This window comes from Mixophyes fleayi, chromosome 4 (assembly GCF_038048845.1).
Source record: "Mixophyes fleayi isolate aMixFle1 chromosome 4, aMixFle1.hap1, whole genome shotgun sequence".
NCBI lineage: Eukaryota > Metazoa > Chordata > Amphibia > Anura > Limnodynastidae > Mixophyes > Mixophyes fleayi.
In genome coordinates, this window is record NC_134405.1 from 330,849,955 (window position 1) to 330,874,768 (window position 24,814).

Here is a 24,814-nt window from a genome sequence, read left to right on the forward strand (position 1 = left end):
GTAGATACAAGGAGTTGTAGACATTCCCGAGAGATCTGGTCCAAGGCGACACGATAGTTGTCACACAGTTGCTGCAGGAGTTGGCTGTGGATTTTCACCTTGTATCTTCCGTTCCACCACATCCCAAATGTGTTCGATTGAATCCAGCGACAATAGGTAGGCTGTGGCTTTAAAAAAATGCTCAATTGGTGTGAAGGGGTTTAATGTGTGCAAGGAGGACATTCCCCATCCACCATTACACCGCCAGCAGCCGGCACTGCTGATACAAGCCAGGATGGATTCTGACCATACTATCCGAATGTCGCAGCAGAAAATCGAGATTCATCACACCAGGTGACGTTTTTCCAATCTTCACCCGTTCAGGTTGGGCCAGTCTGTGCCCACTGTAGACTCAGTTTCCGGACAAGAGTGGAACCCGATGTGATCTTCTGCTGCTGTAGCCAATCAAGGTTCAAAGTGCTGTGCGTTCAGAGACGCTTTTCTGCAGACCACCCATGGTCATGTAAGTTACGGTCGCCTTCCTGTCAGCTTGAACCAATCTGGCCATTCTCCTCTGACCTCTAGTTAACAAGGCATTTTTGCTCACAGAACTGCCGCTCAATGCATGTTTTTATTTTGCGCACCATTCTCTGTAGACTAAGACCGCTAATCATGAAAATCCCAGGAGATCAGTAGTTTCTGATACACCCAAACCACCAACAACCATTCCAGTCACTTACGTCACATTTCTGGTGGTCTGAACAACTGAACCTCTTGACCATGTCTATATGCTTTTATGCAGTTTGCTGGCACACGATTGGCTGATTAGATATTTGAATTAACATGCAGGGGTACCTAATAAAGAGCCCACTGAGTGCTTGTGCTCGCAATCCTGGCAATGTTTTACAAACTCTTGAAGTAGACCTAAGTTCATTTCCAGAGGAGAGGATCCTGGTTATGTAATTGGCTTTAAGTATTGAATCCTTAACTATTACCAGGGGTAGTCTCAGAGGACTGGAAGAGAGCAAGAGTAAAGCTGGGTACACACTACAAGTATTTGAGCCCATTATCGAGCCAATCACACGATTAATGCAATATCGGACCTAACAGTCATTCATCGCGTGTACAGTCATGGCCAAAAGTTTTGAGAATGACACAAGTATTGGTTTTCACAAACTTTGTTGCTTCAGTGTTTTTAGACCTTTTTGTCGGATGTTGCTATGGTATACTGAAGTAAAATTACAAGCATTTCGTAAGTGTCAAAGGCTTTTATGGACAATTACATTAATTTTAGGCAAATAGTCAATATTTGCAGTGTTGACTCTTCCATTTGAAGACCTCTGCAACTCGCCCTGGCATGCTGTCTATCAACTTCTGGCCGCCCATTCTTGTCTAATCAATGCTTGGAGTTTGTCAGAACTGGGGAATTTGTGTTTGTCCATCCACCACCTCTTGAGGATTGACCACAATCTCTCAATTGAATTAAGGTCTGGGGAGTTTCCTGGTCATGGACCAAATGATCCCCAAGCCACATAGTTATCACTTTTGCCTTATGGCAAGGTGCTCCATCATGCTGGACAAGGCATTGTTCATCACCAAACTGTTCTTGGATGGTTGGGAGAAGTTGCTCTTGGATGTTTTGGTGCCATTCTTTATTCATGGCTGTGTTCTTAGCCAAGGGAGTGGGCTCACTTACACTTTTGCCTAAGAAGCAACCCCACACATGAATGGTCTCAGGATGCTTTACTGTTGGCATGACACAGAACTGATGGTAGCGCTCAGCTTTCCTTCTCCGGACAAGCGTTTTTCCAGATGTCCCAAACAATTTGAAAGGGGATTCATCAAAGAAAATTACTTTAACCCAGTCCTCAGCTTTCCAATCCCTGTATATTTTTCAGAATATCAGTCTGTCCCTGATGTTTTTCCTGGAGAGAAGTGACTTATTTGCTGGCCTTCTTGACACCAGGCCATCCTCCAAAAGTCTTTGCCTCACTGTGCGTGCAGATGTACTCACACCTGCCTGCTGCCATTCCTGAGCAAGCTCTACACTGGTGGTGCCCTGATTCCGCAGCTGAGTCAACTTTAGGAGACTGTCCTGGCACTTGCTTGACGTTCTTGGACACCCTAAAGCCTTCTTCACAACTATTTAACCTCTCTCCTTGAAGTTCTTGTTGATCTGATAAAGGGTTGATTTAGGTGCAATCTTACTAGCAGCAATATCCTTGCCTGTGAAGCCCTTTTTGTGCAAAGCAATTATGACTGCATGTGTTTCCTTGCAGATAACTATGGGTAACAGAGGAAGAACAATGATTTCAAGCACCACCATCCTTATTATAAATTCTAACTCAATCAGCATGACAGAGTGATCTCCAGCCTTGTCCTCGTCAACACTTTCACCTGTGTCAACGAGAGAATCACTGACCTGATGTCAGCTGGTCCTTTTTGTGACAAGGCTGAAATGCAGTGGAAATGTTTTTGGGATAAAGTTCATTGTCATGGCAAAGAGGGACTTTGAAATTAATTGCAATTAATCTGATAACTCTTCATGCCATTCTGGAGTATATGCAAATTGCCATCATTAAAACAGAGACAGCAGACTTAGTGAAAAACAATATTTGTGTCATTCGCAAAACTTTTGGCCATGACTGTACACTCCAACGATCATATTTTATCGTATCACAGCACATCGTAACGTTTGATATTTTATAACCGTACTAACAAATTCTACAGTGTGTGAGCACTCACAATCAGCAGTGTCCATAGATCTTTATGGAGTGTACAGGGTCACGTTCTTATCATCCGATGGTTATATCAAATGAAGAGCACAGATCTGAAGGCAAGTCTTGTAACACGTGTATAGTGTGTACACATGAATCGGCTGCTGATCGGGACTTTGTCGTTGGTAAAATCGTTAACGATATTGCATTGGGAGAATTTTTCTGTAGGTTGTACCCAGCTTAAGACAGCTGAAACAAAAAAATGTATATTATTTCAAACCAATCAGCTTACAGGACCCCCAAGCAGCATTGATTTACTGGGGAACGATCATGTCAAACACATCTGATTTTTTTTTCAGCTGGGTGATTAAAGTAATAGGATAATGGGGGAGATGTAGATGTAGCTTGTTTAGAGTTTAGTAAGGTCTTTGACAACTTCCTACATCAAAGACTGGTAAACAGATAGAAATGCTGCTTGGGATTGGATACAAGGGTGGTTGAATGGATAAGATAATGGATGAAGGATAGACGGTGAGTTGTAGTAACTGGTATGTTTTCTGACGAGGGGGAAGGTTATGAGTGGAGTACCCCAAGGATCTGTACTTGGGACTGTCCTCTTTAATGTCTTTGTTGACCTTACTACTGGTATAAAAGGTCAAGTATGTCTTTTTGCAGATGACACAGATATGTAACAGGGTAGAAACACTGGCTGGAAGAGGGGAATGATTGATAATCTAGATTGATTAGAACAATTGTGAAACAAGAGTGTGGCAACTACAGTGTAATGTAAAAAAAAAAAATACTACTTAACCATGCACAAAGGTCTTAATACTATATTTAGCCTTTGGAATTTTTTTAACGGCACAATACAGGCAGAAGGACATACGTCAATCAGACATTGTACAAAGAAGGGTACTAAGACGGTGGATAGTCTACATCACAAATCTTACCTGGTAAGACTAAATTACCTCAATATCTATAGACTGGAGCAGATTTCTGCCTCTTTCCAAAACAATTTTAAAACCATAATTTAAGTCTGTTACAGCAATGACGGGAAACCGCACGGGATACAAAGAGAAACATTCAAGGTCAGCTCCGTTTTTTTGAGATGAAAACACATTTTAATACTGAAATCTGTGGAGATTTGTGTAATAAAATCATACAGTACAGGAAAGATAATACTGATGTGGAAATAACAGACAGCAGCGTTTCAAAGAAAAAAAAAAAAAAAAGCAACATGATTTAAAAGCTTTCCGTGACTACAAGGGGCGAATCGGAATAGATTGTTACAGTTACATGGTTCAGAACATTTTACTGGGGTGCAGGAGACAGAGAGAAAGGAGAAAGGCAAATTTTACCCAAAATAAACCCTCCTCCCCCCTAAAAACCTGATTCTAGACTGAAATGCGCTGAGATGTGTCAATGAGTGGACTTTAACACAATAACGCACATGAATACTGTACATTTATCAGGCAAAGGCAAGCGATCAAATGCATTATTAAAAAAATGTAATACTCTGGAATCCAAAAGGGTTTTTTTGCTGTGAGGGAATCCTCAAACGACGTAGAAAAGCAAACAGCTGGCGTCCAGCATATAATCTGCTATTGCAGGCTTACTGTGCCTCTGAAGCCATCACTGAACTACAAGTCCCAGCATGCCTGGCCAGCCATTAAAGTTTTTTAAATAGAAATACACAATTCCACTATAAAGCACAGTGTAAGGAGACATGCTGGACTGAACAGTGCTGCTCGTTCTCCTTTAACAAGTCTTCTGCCTGAACTATGAAATTAGAAGATAAACAAAACAAAAAAAAGAAAACGCATTTCGCTTTTTCTACAGTGGACATGACCACAAATAAACACAGCCAAAAAAAAAAGGTGCCAAACAATTGAAAATTACAGCCCTAAAGTGGATCAACATATACAGTTAGGGGAACAGTCTCTTTCACACAAGACCCCCTTCTCAAATGTAACAAGTAGTGCAAAATATTATATCTTATTCAATCCCTAACCAAAACAAAATCCCAGTGTATGTGAATAAATAGTTAGATAAAGCTCCACAAAACAATGGTTGAAAAAGCCCAAAACAGTCCTTTTGTAGCTTCAGTTAATTAGTGGAAAAATGCCGCCTCCACACAAAGTAATGAAAAACAAACAAAAAAAATAAAATAAATCACAAAACATAAAATAGATAAATGGAATTATGAGATTTGGGAGGGAAAAAAACGTGGTGATGCTGTAGAATAAGTGATACATGCAATAACGCATATATCATGTGAACATTGTCACAGCTTCACGATTCATTTAATAAAAATAAAATAAAAATAATAGATCAGTAAATCCATGCCAGCCTTTTACAGCTCCGTATGCTCAGATGCAAAACATTTCGACTAAAAAAAATAAATCAGTGAGTAAAGTCATGGGAATGTTGCAACCTCAACAAATATAATTTACATTCACAATATATATATATATATATGTATAGACCAGAAATACAGATGGCTACATGTTAATACTTGCAGCGGTTTCTTTCTATATAACTTAGGAAAATAGTTATTTTAGGATTCGAGGTATTTACAACATCCTTTTTCAAACATGCTTGCAAGTTATCAGGTTGGGGCAAGCTTAAAGTGCATCTGTCACCTATACAGAGTGGAGGCAGCCATTTTGTGGGATGAAACTGTGACATCGCCAAGGCAACCAACGGAATCACTATTCATGAGAATGCAGCCTATGCAGTGATGTCACTGGTTCACAGTGATTTGATTGGCTGCATTCTCGGTGATGTCACGGAACACTAGTCAACTAATAAGCTGCATTCCCATGGAAATAAGCGCAGATAATGGCTGCCTCTGCTGTGTATAGGTGACAGGTGTGATCTAACGTGGCTCAATGTTTAATGCAACGGAAAGAAATTAACACCTGTTCGTTCAACCAGTAATCAAAGCACGTTTGTCAGTGAGAGGAATTTCTAGCCCTCATTCTACAGTTCAAAAAGAAATTTGACTAAGTAAATCCACCTGGAACATATTTTGATTTTTTTAAAAAAAACAAACAAACCTACTGTCGTATTTACACACAAGACAGGAAAATACTCTATTGTACTAAATATCTGATTCAAATTTACTTTGCAACAATGCAGGGTTGCCTAACAGCACGACTACGATTCGGAGTCCTGCCTGCTTTTGCCCCGTCGCGTTTCGCAATGGCTTCCAGTGATTTGTTACTAAATCCAGTGTATTGCGTCTCAGAACTCTGTAGAATATTATAAAAATCCAGAGTGCTCTCTGAAAAAAAAACCAGAAAGCGAGATATTGTACAGTGTTCCCGACGTAGTTCTAAACGTCTACTCCTTTAGTAAGGGATCCCTCCAGAATAATGTTGAAATCCTGCAGAGTCTGAAGTACCCGGATGAGAGAATTTACCATCATGTGATCTCTTAGTAGGGCAGTTTCCTCGTACATCCGGGTGATGGCCGGGCACTCGGCCAGAAGAGGAATCCACTGCGACAGCAAATGATCCCTAAGAAACAAAACCGATATACAGGATTATATTCCATTGTCTCATACTTTATTACAGGTTAAGGAGGGGGGCACAGTTTTACTACTATGCAAAGCAGATTTCCGGTCTTTAATGAAGGACTACAGCCAGCTTCTCATAGATGGCAACAAATTAATAGCTTGCACTATACTGCACAGCAGGCGTTAAACACAATTTCAATTAGCTCAGGGTCTGTCCGTGAAGATAGAGACATGGATTTACATATATTATTTGTCAGTGTTACCAGATGCTTTAAGATTTGTATTTTAGGTTCGTTGGCCTGTAAAAGGTACACTAACCTCCATTTTTATTTTCCTTTTGTATCTGTCCGATATAAATACTAGGATCTTTGTATAATATGTTTATCGCAGAATGTTACCTAGCTACTATAAAGGTGTTGGCTATATGTAGAGAAAAGCATGTGCTTGAGTACCATAATCCTTTCATCTGACCTCATCAGTAAGATTAGGGAGGGCAGGGGCATTGTTCTTATTAAACCAACACACTAATCCTCTTTACCATCTAAAACTACTAAACCCCGTATTCCAAACACACAAGTAGCATCTTACCGGGACCCCAGGCACACCAGCAGCTGGAACTTCCCATCCTTGCCAATATTTCTGGGAGCCGCCACAATGGTGTTCACATAGTGACAGAAGATTTTGCAGGACGATCTCTGGAGGAGCTGGTCTTCCTCTCCGTCCCCAATCTGATCAGTGGTTTCAAAGTAAGCCACGGCCCTTTCTGCAGAAGAACAGACATAGTTTAGCATTCAGCTGAGTGGATCTGTCGCCTACACGCACAGGGAGAGTCAGTTTGAGGGCTCTACATATATTATGCAATGCATGCACTAAGAACCGGATGAGATGTCAGTGCGTCCAAGTCACTGGATGGGCTATAAACTGGTCCAGCTCATAAAGTGGCTGCCTTCACTACATATAGGTGACTTGGCAAAGAAAAGTGCAATTTAAAAATAAAATAAAAAGTTCTAAGCGATTTCATATGTAAGGGGCTAGACAACCCCCTGGTCCCAAAGTACCATTGCCTAAAAATTGGGCCTCGGTGCCTTTACTCCCGGGGAGCCCCGACCTGTGTGAATCAGGATAGGCACCCATGTGTCAGGCTGCATTCGGAGGTGAAGGCTGTAACAAGCTCTCATTCTGACAGACAGCACTGACGTCCCAGAGTGCCATGCTCACAGCCAGCATTCTGGATGACAATTTTACATTTCCTCGGAGGGGAACAGACCACAAGTCAGGTCCTCTATGTTTAAGCTCAGCAGTGGCACAGATGTACTCGGAACTGAAGCATGATTATTTCATCTCTGCATAGATTCGGAGTAGCACTTTGGAGGGGGTAATAATAATGGATGACGTTTATGACGGAGGGAGAAAAGGATAGGATGGCCTGTTACTGAGGGAGGGATGATAGTGCAAAATGGAGATGCAGAATTGAAGGGTTTATTATGCTTCATGCAGGGGTTAATGGTGCAGGCAGAAGTGATGCCTATTGGCGATGGGGGGGTTAATGATAACTATGTGGATTGGGGGGGGGATTAGTCATTAGGATTCTAATGATTTAGGAGAGATGTTGGGCGGTTGCCGACAATGAGGGAGACAGTGATGAGTGACATGTTGATAGGGGGATTATCAGTAGAGCAGGTTGATGAGGGGCGATGGGATGGAGAAGGGGATTGAGTGGACAATGGGGGTGCTGAGGAGGGGGATGAATCAGTGAAGAGCGAGAGGGAGCAGAGGGAATGGGTTTAAGGTGGGATAGAGTGAGATGAAGACGTGGATTGAGGTGGAGATAGAAGGGGACAGAGAAGGGTTATGATGTGGATGAGGGATGTTATGATAGTTAGAAGGGTGAGAGACTTATAAAAAGAATAGGGGCTATACTTATGGTCTGCTATTTATGACAGATACCATACAAAAACGTTTGCTGGTTCCTAAATTGTGAAATATTTGTTGAGCCCCGCCATACATTTTTTGAACTGTAAAGATGAACACAGCAGGTCCCAGTAATGTTATTCTGTGTATAGTCCGCAAAGATGCCTCATTATCTAAGAGGTGAGACTGCAAAAGGCCTGATAGATCCTTCGTACAAACATCTAATCAGTGTCAGGATACAACAAAACAGAGAACTTTCTCTGCATCTCGGGAGAATGTGACATTTAATAAAATGTCAAACTAGAACTTGCCATCAGTCATCAGGAATTACTGGGAAATGTGACATATCTGACATTTTAAACTCTTCTGATTAAAGGTTAAATCTGTGCAGTGTAGTGATCAGAGGACGCCTGCAGGTGGCAGTGTGTATGTTTTTCCAGGGTTGATGAATGTTTTGAGGCATATAACCATCATTTCCTGATGGACAGAGGCCATTCTTTGGACATTTTACAAAAACACAATGTGACATCGGCTACATTTATTCTGAAACCTCCACGGAATAAGGTTGTATAGGGGGAGACTCAATTGCTGGCGATTCACGGTACAGAACATCAGCGCAATCTACGGACGTTCCGGAGAGACATCTCTTACATTGTGCGGCGATCATTACATAAAGATATGGAATCCAGAAACTTGTTGTTATCGGTGTTATTTAGCAATTATAACTTATTATATCTATTATGTGTTATACAAAAGACATCAGTCACCATGAGGAGCGCTGCTGAACAATTTAAGGATGGCAGCGGCAGCGTAGAAAAAACAGGTAATTCTTAAATACACTTTAGAATATATTAGGCATGAAGATCCAATGATAGATACGTTTTTTGTAAATATCAAACACTCGGGATAATAGATGTAGTGAAAAGGAAAGGTGACATTTAAGAAGTGTAGGATTTGTCTCCTTACAAGTTGGAAGCACTCGTGTAATGAGACACAGGGTGCAGAAAACGTTATACACGTAACCACACTATCGCTGGTTGCTTGCGAACTGATCATCTGCTTTTAATGAAAGTTTGCTCAGCCCACAAAAAGTCTGTCCTCACTGGTCCCTTAGTGACATCACCGGCTGCATCCTCAGTGATGTCACTGGTTCCTCGTGAGTTCATTGGCTGCATACTCAGTGATGTCACTGGTTCCTAGTGAATTCATTGGCTGCATGCTCAGTGATGTCACTGGTTATTAGTGAATTCATTGGCTCTATCCTCAGTGAGGTCACTGGTTACTAGCGAATTCATTGGCTGCATCCTCAGTGATGTCACTGGTTCCTAGTGAATTCATTGGCTGCATCCTCAGTGATGTCACTGGTTCCTAGTGAATTCATTGGCTCTATCCTCAGTGATGTCACTGGTTCCTAGTGAATTCATTGGCTCTATCCTCAGTGAGGTCACTGGTTACTAGCGAATTCATTGGCTGCATCCTCAGTGATGTCACTGGTTCCTAGTGAATTCATTGGCTGCATCCTCAGTGATGTCACTGGTTATTAGTGAATTCATTGGCTGCATCCTCAGTGATGTCACTGGTTATTAGTGAATTCATTGGCTCTATCCTCAGTGAGGTCACTGGTTACTAGCGAATTCATTGGCTGCATGCTCATGAATGTTTATTCAGCCCAGGAAACGGCTGCTTTCACTGTGTGAGGCGACAGATGCACTTTAAAGTGTACAGGTAGTAAAAGGATATATAAAATCCTGTAAACTCGACATATTTGAGTGCTGGGAGAGCTCAGTCTATGTATATTAGTATGACAGTCATTTGCTGCGCGGGCCTCTAAAGCATCATTAAGAAGGATAATTTCTTATGGCTCCCACAAGTGTGCAGTTAATAGATGAGGCTGTAATAATACTAAAGAGATAAAGAGTCTAAAATCCACTGTCCCCTAAAAGAAACATTAACCTTGCAGACACAGTTATTTCATCACACTGCTGACTGTGGTTCCAAATCACATGCCAAGACCAAAATAGCATTGAGAGCTGTGCGCTCTCGCACTGGATGAGAAGAACAAGCACTTGGTTTTACCTATGAAATCCCAGATGAAAACGCTCTTCTGGAAGATGCGGGCAGATTTAAATCCGTGATGAAAGACTTGCTCCAAGGCTGAAACGAGGCCACACTCTCCGCAGAGCAGGATGGTTAAACTGCCTCTCTGCAGGGAAGCAAATCATATTAGAGGCTTTAAGGAGGCGCTGCTAAAGCGGATTAGTGCTGGAGGGCTGCAATGCATACAAACAGCTGACATGGAAGTGTCCTTACTCAACACAGAACACAGACAGCGCAAGACTATATACTACCCTACAAGAATGTGCCTTTTATTGTGGCCTTTAAACTTCTGTCCTCTACATACTGTTTCTATTTTAAAGTTACTCTGGCCCCATATCTCTCCACCCACTTTACATCTATCCAATGTAAATAGGGGATTATTGAACTGCCCCAGGCCCCACGTGCCCTTCTCCCTTTCCTGGACTGCCCCAGGTGCCCTTCTCCCTTTCCTGGACTGCTCCCGGCCCCACGTGCCCTTCTCCCTTTCCTGGACTGGCCCCGGCCCCACGTGCCCTTCTCCCTTTCCTGGACTGCCCCCGACCCCACGTGCCCTTCTCCCTTTCCTGGACTGCCCCCAGCCCCACGTGCCCTTCTCCCTTTCCTGGACTGCCCCCAGCCCCACGTGCCCTTCTCCCTTTCCTGGACTGCCCCCGGCCCCACGTGCCCTTCTCCCTTTCCTGGACTGCCCCCGACCCCACGTGCCCTTCTCCCTTTCCTGGACTGCCCCCGACCCCACGTGCCCTTCTCCCTTTCCTGAACTGCCCCAGGCTCCACGTGCCCTTCCCCCTTTCCTAGACTGCCCCCGACCCCACGTGCCCTTCTCCCTTTCCTGGACTGCCCCCAGCCCCACGTGCCCTTCTCCCTTTCCTGGACTGCCCCCGGCCCCACGTGCCCTTCTCCCTTTCCTGGACTGCCCCCGACCCCACGTGCCCTTCTCCCTTTCCTGGACTGCCCCCGACCCCACGTGCCCTTCTCCCTTTCCTGAACTGCCCCAGGCTCCACGTGCCCTTCCCCCTTTCCTAGACTGCCATCTTCCCATTTCTTTTTCCTTACTCCCCCCCCGCACTCTTTGCCTTTCACTCATTATCACCACTCTGCTGTCCTCTTGTTCTCACCCCTTCATTTACTCTGCTTGCTGCCCTTAAACAGACATTTACCGCATGTGCTCATTCTCCCCGTTGTCTCACCAGTCCCCTGTGAGCTGAATCACAAATTCTGTAACAGATTTATACGATGGAATCCACACTGCACTAGATAAATTAGGGCATTTAGGGTTACAGGAACTAACAGGAGGGGAGTCAGCTAATCCAGAGGGTAAGACGGTATTTTCAGGTCAGGAAGGAATTTGTCTTCTAAACTGGTAACACTGACACTTCCAGCTTTTGTTACGTATCAATGCAGGATAAAAATAAATCTGGATCACTCGTCCCCACAATAAGAAACAATCTGAAGCTTACCTCTTTTTCTGGCTTGTGAAAATGTTTGACAATATTATTCACTGCTTCTCCAATTCCTTCCTGAATCTGTCCGGCGTTGGGTTCTGTAATATATCAAGAGTACCGTCAGTAGAGACACATAGTACCAGGAAGATTTTAGATGCTATTAGCCAATGCTGGCCCATTAAATCGGCCAAGCACTGGCCTATTCTGAGCACTAAGCCTCACTATTCATTACAGGAGACATTTGTGTTGTGGCTGTATTGGGTAATTCTTCATCATGTGATTCCAAGTTCGGATTGGGCAGCAATAGAACATCCTGTAGCCAATCACATCTTTGGAATGTGTAAAAGCACAGAGTATTTCGGAAAAGAAGTGTGCGCTGATCGTGCAGGAGGAAGTGACTGCATAAATCAGGACAGGTCTGCCATGATGTGAGGAGGGGAACGGAGATGAACAGAAAGCCACAGGCACAGTTTGATAGTGGGGGGAGCAGGGGGTAGAGGCGTGAGGCTCCTGTGAAACTGAAGCTGGAACATTTTGGTGTCAAACACCCCGCTGTATAAAGTGATCTTCATACATCCGACTTGTAGTATTATGTGAAAAATTATTTAATCAAGGTGGCGCTTTATGGAAGAACCGTTCAGTCAATTTAAACAGCGCATAGATAGGTAGCCAAAGACAAATATAGAAGGCGCTTTATCTCCAAGTTCATATGAACAACATATTTATGTATCATTTGGTTGTTACATATATATTTATGGCCTGTATTAAATTTAGTAATAATGGCGAACATTATTACACAGTTCCCCCGTGTTCCAACCACAGAGAATATTTGGTAGGATTCATTCCTTCATACATTCCATTCAATACCCTAAAGTCCTTGGTGGTCATGTTCTAACTAGTTAATTATTATTATTATTATTATTATAATATTATTGGGCTTTCTGTAGTTTTATCAAATGTTCTCTTAAAATTCGCACTGCTACTTTTCCTAATTTCTCCAACACAAGAAACATTGCTGATTGAAATAAATACAAATAAATTATATTATGCTATTATATATATATTATATATGTATATTTACTCAGCTGTAAACTTACTGCAATTTTTCCCCGTGAGAGAGGTTATGCTCAGCCTGCGAACCGTAGTGGGGGATTTCTGTTGTGGGGGGGTCCGACTTTGCTTTCCAAGATCCTCATCCGATACCGGAGTTATCAACTCCCCAATAAGAATCCTTTCAAGGCTCCCGTCGTCCACCCCCCTCCCCAACCAACGTCCGCATGGGAACCTTGGGAGAAAAAACACAATATATAAAGAATCACATCAAGATGAGATGGAATTTCATTATCCTGACATTTGTCTTTAGTGAAGTGTTTGTTAGTGCGATTGTACAACGATCATTCTGAGAGAACAGAAGGATTTAATGGCAGAGAACTATGACGCAGCTCTGTCAATAATCAGGACAGATCTTATATGGGCAGAGAGATGGGAAAGACAACTGTCTCTAGAAGATGAACTAAATTGGAGGGTGGAATTTAAACAATGTATAAAGTACCGCAGACGTGCCTGACAAATTATACAGAGTAAAACAGATGTTTATTTTAATCTCGGACTTGAAAAATGATTGACTAATCCAAACTTAACCAAGGGACACAAATGCAAAAACACTGAACTAAGCACATTATTAAGATAAATAAGCTGCCAAACAAAGAATACAATCAGGGCGGATTTTGACATACAATAACTACTGATAATGAATAGTACTTCATAGCTAACTCAAACACGGGTGGAACTAGAGGGGGTGCCGGGCTGGTTCGCTTTTTTGAGGCTAGATGGGGGTGGGCGGCCCGAGGCGCCAAATGGGGGGTGGGCGGCCCGAGGCGCCAAATGGGGGGTGGGCGGCCCGAGGCGCCAAATGGGGGGTGGGCGGCCCGAGGCGCCAAATGGGGGGTGGGCGGCCCGAGGCGCCAAATGGGGGGTGGGCGGCCCGAGGCGCCAAATAGGGGGTGGGCGGCCCGAGGCGCCAAATAGGGGGTGGGCGGCGAGGTCGCGACAGGCCAGATGCAGGGGGAAGGGGAGGGGGCGGGGGGAAGGGGAGGGGGCGGGTGCCTGAGGGGCTAAATGGTTGGGGGGAGGGGGGCATGAGAGGTTAGATGCGAGGGTGGGGTGAGCCAGAGAGGCTAAATGCGCGGGGGGTGGGGTGAGCCAAAGAGGCTAAATGCGCGGGGGGTGGGGTGAGCCAGAGAGGCTAAATGCGCGGGGGGTGGGGTGAGCCAGAGAGGCTAAATGCGCGGGGGGTGGGGTGAGCCAGAGAGGCTAAATGCGCGGGGGGGTGGGGTGAGCCAGAGAGGCTAAATGCGCGGGGGGTGGGGTGAGCCAGAGAGGCTAAATGCGCGGGGGTTGAGCCCATGAGGCTAGATGCGGGGTAGTAGCCCGAGAGGTTAGGGCAGTATCCTCTAAGACTCTCACCCAGTTCCATATATACTTGGGGAATTTATGAACTGGTCAATGGACATCTAGTGACTAGGTGACATGGCCATGCAGTCTGGCATCAACCATCCCCAAGTTCGGCAACAAATGCAGCCATCACTTCTAATACTCTCACTGCAGTTCCAGGCTGTCAATTTCAGAGTTTGAAGCAATGTCTGTCTTCTGGCCTCCTGAGCGAGTATTAAAACTTGTCATAGCAAAACAAAACTTCCATCACATAGATATCTTACTTGTACGTGTGTCCTGTGATTTCATTTCTGACCATGACGCAGTCTACCAGCCACTTGGCCAAAAGTCCTGAGTTGTCGTGTCCCAGCTGGACTGTAGTGAGTTTGCCCAGGTTCTGGCACTGATGAGAAAATCATACAACAAGTACAATATAAAAAATGTGAACATAATATATTCACCTTGCATTAGAAAGTGGCGCTGAAACAAGCCATTAGTAATGCAGCAATCGTTGAAGAAACATCATAAAAACACTCGAAAAACTGTAATAGATATGCATGATCCTAACTAGCAATGGACAAGAAGAGAAAACATTATTTGCTCTAACTACAGATATTCAGCAAGTAAGGGATTAAAAATACAACTATCGGGGCAATTCCTGCTTTGATTGATATTGTATATTCAATAACGATCGGACGTTGGCTAACTGAGATGAGGCAATGTTCTGTAGATACCTACAAAGTAAAGGAATAATCTGCAACCTATTCCTGAAAAGTTATAGCGGAATTTGATCTTTTAAAACCAGAGATAGTTTTCAGATGTAATAGTCTGTATTTAAATGCAGGTTCTAGTGCTGGGACTGTCAATCAAACAGTATGACGCAATGAAGGGTTGTGCTCAGCAATTGAGGTGGAAACAAATCCAGGCTTAGAGTCAGGCAGTACTTAGAGTGATCACATCTTCAAGTCATTGTGAAGATGTGATCAATTATCAGAAAGACTCTTCAAACACATCAAAATGAAAAGTGAAGTTCCCTTTAAACTAACAACAATCTTGTGTCTGCCCCTGTGCTGGCCTAATCTTGTGACCCCGATAATCCAAAATCAGACAAGATACAGCTTTATTTATGAGCAGTGGCAACAAACCTCAAATGTCATCTCTAGTAGGTTCTTGGGGATCTGCATGACGCCGGTGTCGCCCAGCTCCCCGGAGACGCACACCCAGGGATTAGACGTGGTGATGGCATTGCTCAGTTTCTTGATGGGGATTATCACAGCTCTGTATGGAATCACTGGGGGAGATAAATCACCTTATTAATCTGCGTAGAAGGACACGGGGAGGAGGCTCGGCGGTGCTTTGTGCATTAAAAAGTGGGTCAGCATAGTAACAAGTATTTCATGTGAAAATAAAGATAGCGAGATCACAGGAAACATTCCTTCACAGAGCTGATGTTAGTCTAATGAGGCAAGAATATGAAAATGAGGGAAAAAACAACACCCTAGGGTAACACGAAGTGGGAAGAGAACTGTAGCAAATATATTCTAAGTATTTCGAGGTGTCAATTACATGACGGACTGCGGAACTTTCAATAAAGGGCGCAATGGAGCAACAAGCATGTCTACAGACTATAAACCGGTCAGATACACGTAAATACACTGCTGAAAACTCCTATCAATTCACTAAACCATTCACAATGCCATAGTCAAGCGACCAATAACTAGTAAGTTTATAGGCTGCATTTTCATGGATACTGAGTCAGCCAACAGAACGCATCTTATGCACTGACTGGGAATTCGTCACATGACAGAAACACTCAGAGGTGGCGGCTGTGCTGTGGGCTGAAGGACAAATGCAGCCTATTGATGTACTGGTAACACACAAGGGCACGGTTTGTATTGTTTTTCTTGAGTGTATTTATTAAACCTAAATGCTTGAAATGACAAATTTCAACTGCAGGCTGATACCGAAATTATTAATATATCCACAATAGGGAGACATCAATAAACTGTAATACATTAGGAGACCTGAGCACAGAGGGTGAAAGACTAAGAGACTGGGAGACAATGATTTGACATTTTATTGTAAGGTTCAGACATTTACACAACACAGCGAACAGGACACAGGACGGGCACAGGACACTTACTGATGGTGGTAAATACACTGGTGAAGCAGAAGTAGTCCACAGCGTTCAATGAGAGGAGATGGTAGAGAAACTGCTCCTTCTCCTCTTCACATCGTAGGAAGGCGTACCGCTTATACAACCTCCTGCAGGCGAGAAATCAGTCAGCACACCTAGAACCATACATGTGTACAACCTCCTGCAGGCGAGAAATCAGTCAGCACACCTAGAACCATACATGTGTACAACCTCCTGCAGGTGAGAGATCAGTCAACACACCTAGAACCATACATGTGTACAACCTCCTGCAGGCGAGAAATCAGTCAGCACACCTAGAACTATACATGTGTACAACCTCCTGCAGGTGAGAGATCAGTCAGCACACCTAGAACCATACATGTGTACAACCTCCTGCAGGTGAGAAATCAGTCAGCACACCTAGAACCATACATGTGTACAACCTCCTGCAGGTGAGAGATCAGTCAGCACACCTAGAACCATACATGTGTACAACCTCCTGCAGGTGAGAGATCAGTCAGCACACCTAGAACTATACATGTATACAACCTCCTGCAGGTGAGAGATCAGTCAGCACACCTAGAACCATACATGTGTACAACCTCCTGCAGGTGAGAGATCAGTCAGCACACCTAGAACCATACATGTGTACAACTTGCTGAAAGTCAGACAATGATTAACAACTTGAGAATATAAATATATGAACACTATATGGAAGTAAATGTCCACATCCTAATGACAGAAGCGGTCACAATTCCTGGGGCTACAGTACGCGCACAGCTCTCGTCTCTGCACGCAGAGCATTATGGGAACAGCACTCACTTGGTGAGCGTCTGATTGGTCAGCAGCTGTTTGAGATGTTGTGACAACAATTTCTTCTCCAGGATAAGTCGTATCCAGCCCCGAGCTCTGCCAACATCCGTCTTTATCACACTCAAGTTCTGGATATGTCTGAAGACCAGAAAAAGAGAGAGCGCGAGAGAGCATTAATATAGATATAGGCTTTTAATAATTCTCCTTCTAGCAGTTTACCATAGAAGTACCCAGAGGTTAAGGTCACTCGTGTTTTGCCAATTCAAAGGACATTTTATTTGGAATATGATAAAAAGACATAGTGCCTCATTCATTAAGGAACATAAATCCCACACGTGGTGTATTTTGTGTAATAGTGCTCTGCGCATGCTCAGACTATACGCCAGACAACGCAGGTGCAGGCAATTCTTCTAACGCAAAGGACACTTCTAACGGCCTACGAACGGCGTGGGAGGGGACATATTGCACATTCGTCCGATTCAAGCTCTGAGAATCTCTCAGGTACGTGATTTTTAGCTGTATCACTTGCACCAGCTACAGGTCGGGTGTAAGTGCTGAGTGATGGGGATGACGGTCACGTAGACATGCTAGAACATGTGTTTGTAATTAAGAGCAACTGTGAAAGTGTATTTTATGTACAGTAGGCATAAAAAAAAAAAAACTTTAATGTTTTTTTTTTATTAGAGATTATATTAACAGGTGTTATTTGATCATTTTTCTATTTAATCTGTGTGTCCTGATGGGACTTTATATTGCACATATGCATTGTGCGTATCCTGCAGTGTGTTGTGTCTGTCTGCATACGGCAAGGGCCGTATAGGAAGAGCGCACTTATACTCCTAGTCAACTGGAAACATTTCTTCAGTTCCGTTAGTACTCGCACACGTGCGAACATAAGTGCAATTTCCATCCAAACCAAAAAAAATGCAAATTGCGTTCACTTTGTCTTCCTTGATGAACCTCTGTGAGCAGATGGCCACATTAACCATCATCATTATTTATGTATATAGCGCCACTAATTCCGCAGCGCTGTACAGAGAACTCACTCACATCAGTCCCTGCCCCACTGGAGCTTACAGTCTAAATTTCGTAACACACACACACACAGAGAGACTAGGGGTCAATTTGATAGCAGCCAATTAACCTACCAGTATGTTTTTGGAGTGTGGGAGGAAACCAGAGCACCCGGAGGAAACCCACGCAAACACGGGGAGAACATACAAACTCCACACAGATAAGGCCATGGTCGGGAATTGAACTCATGACCCCAGTGCTGCGAGGCAGAAGTGCTAACCACTAAGCGAACCGTGCCATAGTAACCAGACAGACATCAGTGTAGTAACGATTTAGACCAGTGTTGGCTAACCTGTGACACTCCAGGTGTTGTGAAACTACAAGTCCCAGCATACCCTTCCAGCAATAAGCTGCTATATATTGGCAAAGCATACTGGGACTTGTAGTTTCACAAACACCTGGAGTGTCATAGGTTAGCCAACACTGATTTAGACTGACCACAGGTTATATCTACTTGACTTAGCACAATCATATTTAATTTATACACAGCCTTGAGCAATACCCTCCGTAGGGGGAAATATTTCAGCCTTTAAAACAATGTACAATCAGCTCCCGATACACTTGTACTGATCACTCTATTTAATGAACGCTCTACAGAATGCCTCGGACGTTGGAATCCGCGGTCATTCTGGCTGGGGGAGGGGATCTTTCTTTTATATTATAAAAAGGAGCTCAATTAATTATTTTTAAAAGTCAGAATCCAATCCAGTCTTAATGTTCCTATTGTATTTCCCAAAACATAATCACCCGATAGCCCCCAGTGTGAAATACAAGCTCCAGTTCCTGAAATGTTATTTCTCTATTTCAATTCTCTGCCGTCCCCTTTTCATGCTACAATCCCTTCTCTAATATCAATATGCAGATCAGAGCAAGGAGACAGATTCAGGAACATTCTAGTAGTGTAAAAACACAGGTTTGTCGACCTCTTCTCCAGCTTTGCGGAGATGATGGAAAAGACAACAAATTAGCGTCACATTCCTTTGTTTAATGGCTGCTTTTAGGTAAACAAGTTGCAAGTTTAAAAAATAAAATAAAAAAATTCTAATTGATGCATAAATATTTAAAAACAAATGAAAATAATGTATCTATAATCTGGATCTAGACTTTTTTACTCTGTATGTAAGAGCGGGTAAAAAATGTGATAGGTATATCCAAAATGATAATATACAATATATTTCCTCGCCCATAGTGGAGGCAGCATATTGTACACTGGACTTGTATTTATGAGAATGCAGCTCAATCATCTGCTCACTGAGAACTACCGACATCACTAAGATTACTGTCAACACCACAATTTCCTCGGTCTCCCAAGCCCGCTGCCTTGGTGTCACACGACTCCGCCCTCTGCTTTATTCCTCACATCTAGACTCTCTCCCAGTCCTGTCGACTCCACCTTAAAAACATTGCCAGAATACGCCCTCTTCTTACTCAACATGCTATCAAAACTTATTCATTCTCTCATCATCTCCCGTCTTGACTATTGTAACCTCCTGCTATCTGGTATTCCTGACACCCATATATCCACACTTCAATCCATCCTAAATGCTGCTACAAGACTCATCTTCCTCTCTCACCGCTCCACATCTGCTGCACCACTTTGCAAATCCCTACACTGGCTCCCTGTGTCCTCCAGAATCCAATTCAAATTACTCACCGTTACCTACAAAGCCCTCAACACCACCCCCTCATACATCTCATATCTCATATCAAAATACTCTCCCTCCGCCCTCTTAGATCTACCTCTGACCTGCTCCTTGTCTTGTCTCTGGTAACCACCTCTCACTCCCACCTACAAGACTTCTCCCGTGCTGCTCCCCACTTATGGAATTCCCTACCACGCTCAATCAGACTTTCCCACAGCCTTCAAATCTTTAGATGCTCTTTGAAAACCCATCTCTTCTTTAGAGGTGACCTTATCCCTGATAACACTACTCACACTAATGCAGCCTCACAACTATCCAAATCTCCACTCTGAGCCACACGCGCTTCTCTTGTTTCAGCTGTGCCCTCTCCCACCTAGAATGTAAGCTCTCTAATGAGCAGGGTCCTCCATATCCTTTGTTTTCATGTCTCCATTCATTTTGTCTGCTTTGTCTGTTCCTGTTTTACGTATGTCCTGGTCTTCCCTACTGTACAGCGCTGCGGCACACTGTGGAGCCTTACAATTCTACGATAATAATAATAGTCACGACATGTTCCCTAATGAGCGGAGAGGCTGAGTATTGTCACAGCCCTTAAGTCACTGTCATTGTGTGTATTAGGCAGGTGCACTTTAAGAGATACACAATGTTCTTATTTAATTGCCTGGCCCACAGGAGGAGGGAACCCCATTAGCATGCAGGAGGTCGCCCGGTATCACACTCCACAGCACTCTGACAATGCCATTAGCTGGACTACAAACTTGGCTTCCACAATCGGACTGATGTAGCTGTGAGTATTTCCCAGCGGTGTGCGAGGGAGACGTACAGAGGCCGGAGCAGTAAGATTTATGTCCACATTTAGGTTAAATGGACAACATTAATTCCTTAATTAGCAATTGTCAAATCTCCCACAACGAAAATGATCATTAATTTATGTAATAGCAAAGTGGCAGCAGGTCCAGAACATAAATAATGGAAAGGAACATGAAAGTGTCACCCACGGGATCTTATGTAACATTTATGAAATAGGAAAACCAGAATACACAACCGATTTCTAAAGAGGAAACCGCAAGATTGATACAAATCTACAAATATGAAACATACAAAGAACCTGGAAAATCCGCACAAAGACTTAAAATGTTTATTATGATAAAACTGATCAATCGATCAATGAATGAATGAATGAATGAAATGTACGTAATGTATCTGTCATATAATACAACATTTATTTTAGGGATAAACTAAAGCTAAAAAGCAATTCAGTGTTGAGCAAGTTTTTACAAAGAATACATTAAGTTCAAACCCATGGGCAGTATATTGTTAAATTATAATCTATGGGAGATGTCAGTAAACGAGTGTAATCAGTAACTTCTGTGCAACTTAGAAAGCTATTTGGACTGCATATGATTTTTAACATACTTAAAAAGTTAAAATTACACCCGGCTTCCAAATAGCAATTGGTCGTTCCTCACATACCTCATGTCCTGAATTAGAGACACCCGCAACGAGGGTAATGCAGATCCTGTATCAGATTTTCGGCGTTCAGGACCAAGGGAAACTACAAGGTAAAAATAAAAATATATTCACTTTACCTGCTTTTAAATATAAGTAATATGAATTTGTTTGTTTTGGGAAAAGCAAGACTCCCTGGAAGATTAGAGAGGATACAAAGTAGAGAAATCAATGTGTGAAACAATGGAGTTGAGTGGATCACAGTTCACAACTTGCAATGACTAAATAACCAATGACAGCTTTCGACTGACCCCTGGCTCCTATCTCAGTGTTGGCTTCATGAACAAGTTACTTTTCCACCTGTGTTCCAGACACGAACAAGGAGACAATTGTGGGTACAGCTCTGTGCAATAACTACATGTGCTGAAGACCATTTAATAAGAACCTGTAGGTGGCCGTCTAACCTGCAGACAGACTTACCTGGAGATTCTGCGATGCGCTCATGTCTCTCCTCCCGCTCCTGGTAGTGGACTAGATGGGACCATAAAGCCGATTTTCCCTGGAAATAAATCCAAATAATAAGTAATAAGAAAAATCTAAATTTGCATTAAAGTTTATAAATTCTCTACAAACCGTCAAATCGGCGATTGAGTCAACTGAGCCAATATATACAGTGACTGACCAGACTCTCCCCCCAGACTTCAAATACCCCACCCCCAACTCACCTGGTGCCTACCCTACTCACACACATACTGTCCCCATCTCCACTCCGAGCCACACTTGCTCGTGTGGTCTTTGAGCCTTTCCCCTACTAGAAAGCAGGGCCCTCCCTACTGTTTATTTCCAGGTCTGCCTTTATTTATTTTTATGTCCTTGTTTTGTATCTACCCCCCGGAGGACAGCAGTCTCTAGATTACCTGTTTGACCTGTAGGCCGTGGCTCCAGATTCTCTCCAGCAGGTCACACAAGCTGGCTATCAGTGTGTTCTCCTCTAGTCCTGTGATATTGGCATCTGCGTGCCCCAGCTCCACCGCTTCATGGCCCATCTTCTCCACCAGCATACGCTTCGTCTGATAAAACAAGAGTACGGTCAGCTCAGAGTACGGTCTCATTAATTGCCAAACAGCGTATAAGCATCTGTACATTATCCTCGTCACATTATTGTAAATAAAAATCTATTTATTAAAACATGGGCTGACAGCACAACTACTGTATGGTTTCACACAGTCCCTCTATTCGCGTATGTCGGTAACTGCGAAGCACAAATCAAGGATGCCGTAGGCCGGCTTGTTGCACCGGACTGCGGATATAGAGTATAAAGGTCTGACGAGTTTCGCCAATGGGAATATATCTTTGAGAAAGTCATATTCCATTGACGAAACGAAGAAAGGTTTAAATAAGCGACAAGTCCAAAGACAAGAAAAAGGTTTATAAAAAGAAGTAAAATAACACAGCATTTACCTTCATGCGACATTCCTTCAGGAGTCCTTCAACAAACTTGGAGTTAGTCTGCGCTATGACCGCAGGGGAAAGGTCGGACAGTTTGGGCTGTCTGACAGTCTTGCCCAAGCTCCTGGCTTCTTGCATATATTTCTGCAATTATTAAAATAATTTAAGTGCATTTATTAAAAAAAAAAAAAATCAAAATGAATTCACTGCGCAATGTGTTGAGGTACTTTATGTGGCATCAATGTCATGTCACAGTCATTTCCTGTTAAGTCAACCAAAAACATTGTACATAATTGTGCTGTGTTCAGAATAATAAGGGACCAATTAAGTTAAGCTTGGCTACAGCTTGGAATTCAGTGATTCCGGACACAGATCAGCGCTGCCAACAGTCTGAAAATTTTGTGGCAGTAAAGAGTTACACCAAACAGCAAAAACAAAACAAAAAAAGTAGTTGTCCGAAAAATCAGACCCAAAACTCTGACTACAATACCACACACAGACGTGCAGAAAGAAAGGTTTTAAGTAGGGATCTCTCTCTATATATCTATACATCTTCAGGGGTTGGAGGTGGATGCATACAAGGCCCATCCACACAAGCAGTTTCTCAGGTTGCAACTTGCCAGGGACACGAAGCAGCAGAGAGATCCACTCACAATACGCTGCGCGGTCTCCGTTGCCCACATGGACAGCCAGGATACTGCCAGTATGCTTTTGGACCATGGGAGGAAACTGTAGCACCAGGAGGAACCCCACGTAAACACGTGGAGGACATACAAACTCAGCACAGGCCAGGACATTCACAGCTCTTAAGGAAGACGTTTTGTTTATCACTCTCGCTTACATCTCTTTCAGCCACATCGTGCTCTCAGCAGACAAACATTGATGTTGTTTTGTAGTTAGATGGCAAGCTCTACTGAGAGCTTACCTTATGTCTTATTGTACATCTGTTTTATTGCTGTGCTGTACAGTGGTATGTTATATACTATGTATAAGGAGAGAACAACACTATACTGAGATCAACAAGACTGCACCACTTCCAGGTCACACACACAGCATACTGGATATTACTGCTGCACAGAATCCTTAGAAAGGACAACTACAACTGCAAATAAAAAAAATCTAAAATAACAAGCCCTATTAAAGCAAAAAAAAAAAAATTTTTTCATGTGGTTACTTACATTTTCAAAAGGAACGATGATAATCATCAATTTGACAAATAAAAGACAATACACACAGCATAACGACTTATAAAATTCTGACAGCGGTAAACGTCCTGCTCTTATATTAGGATATTTACCAAAACGATGGTTCATAACCTTTTCTTCCTTTTGACATAGTAACCAATGACAACATTGAAAGATATTATTTTGCTCTAGTAAAGCTGCTTTAAGTTGTCAATTTCTCAATAGTGGATTAAACATGGTGACCCACTGTCAATCAAAACTGCATACGTTTTAAAACAGCTTTTGAAAGTGCTATATCTGAAACATAAGGAATGATTTGCCAACTCCGGGTAGAGTTTCCTGTTTACGTGCACATAAATGTGAATAAGGAACTTGTAATAGAGACAAGCAAAGATATTCAGGGCCTGCAGATAATATTATGCGTTCGACAAGCACTTTAAATATACTTTAATGCATATAGTAAAAAAAATATATCTTGACTACCATTCCATCAGGAACTGGTGACCTAATTGAGGCATGAGGCATTTCGAGTGCAATAGGCATACCTCATGCCTCATTGTTGTCACTGTACACTTGTGAATTGATAGAATTGATAGGACAGGCAGGTCGCACTTGAATATTGGTTCTACCCACAAAACATCTGTGTCTACTACATGTAGCCAAAGTATACACTTTAATACATAGCCAAGCAAATCCACAAGTGTAGTGCCTCTAACAAGCTGATTATAAGGGTAACTTTCCTTGCAAGTCTGTTAAATGACAAGTTTTAAAATGAGCCAGATTCTCAAAACCTGATCTTTGTGGAACGTGTGAATGTTTGCAGCTTTGTGAACAGTTTTATATGCGTGTACACAGAAATGAAACAAAAGACATGTCACAGTCTGGATATAAAGAAAACATAAATAGTACAATAATGTGTGTGATATAATGCATGAGCGATCATTATTCAGAGAGTATCAAAGTCAT

The 24,814-nt window shown here is 42.8% G+C and overlaps 1 protein-coding gene across 4 annotated transcripts in view; it reads right to left on the reverse strand.

The window, feature by feature from the left end:
• Window positions 1-3,790: 3,790 nt before the first annotated feature.
• DENND5B (DENN domain containing 5B) overlaps window positions 3,791-24,814 on the reverse strand; it is a 79,754-nt gene continuing 58,730 nt past the window's right edge. For all 4 annotated transcript variants that reach the window (XM_075210386.1, XM_075210385.1, XM_075210390.1 and 1 more), the window contains 13 exons: window positions 22,677-22,808; window positions 22,133-22,285; window positions 21,696-21,774; window positions 21,240-21,321; window positions 17,059-17,187; window positions 16,243-16,364; window positions 15,245-15,390; window positions 14,384-14,502; window positions 12,764-12,951; window positions 11,682-11,764; window positions 10,204-10,330; window positions 6,805-6,979; window positions 3,791-6,217 (listed from right to left, as the gene is read on the reverse strand). In XM_075210386.1, coding sequence (XP_075066487.1) covers window positions 6,034-6,217; window positions 6,805-6,979; window positions 10,204-10,330; window positions 11,682-11,764; window positions 12,764-12,951; window positions 14,384-14,502; window positions 15,245-15,390; window positions 16,243-16,364; window positions 17,059-17,187; window positions 21,240-21,321; window positions 21,696-21,774; window positions 22,133-22,285; window positions 22,677-22,808 — 1,719 coding nt within the window. In that variant the 3' untranslated portion in view covers window positions 3,791-6,033. The remainder of the gene's footprint in view (window positions 6,218-6,804; window positions 6,980-10,203; window positions 10,331-11,681; window positions 11,765-12,763; window positions 12,952-14,383; window positions 14,503-15,244; window positions 15,391-16,242; window positions 16,365-17,058; window positions 17,188-21,239; window positions 21,322-21,695; window positions 21,775-22,132; window positions 22,286-22,676; window positions 22,809-24,814) is intronic.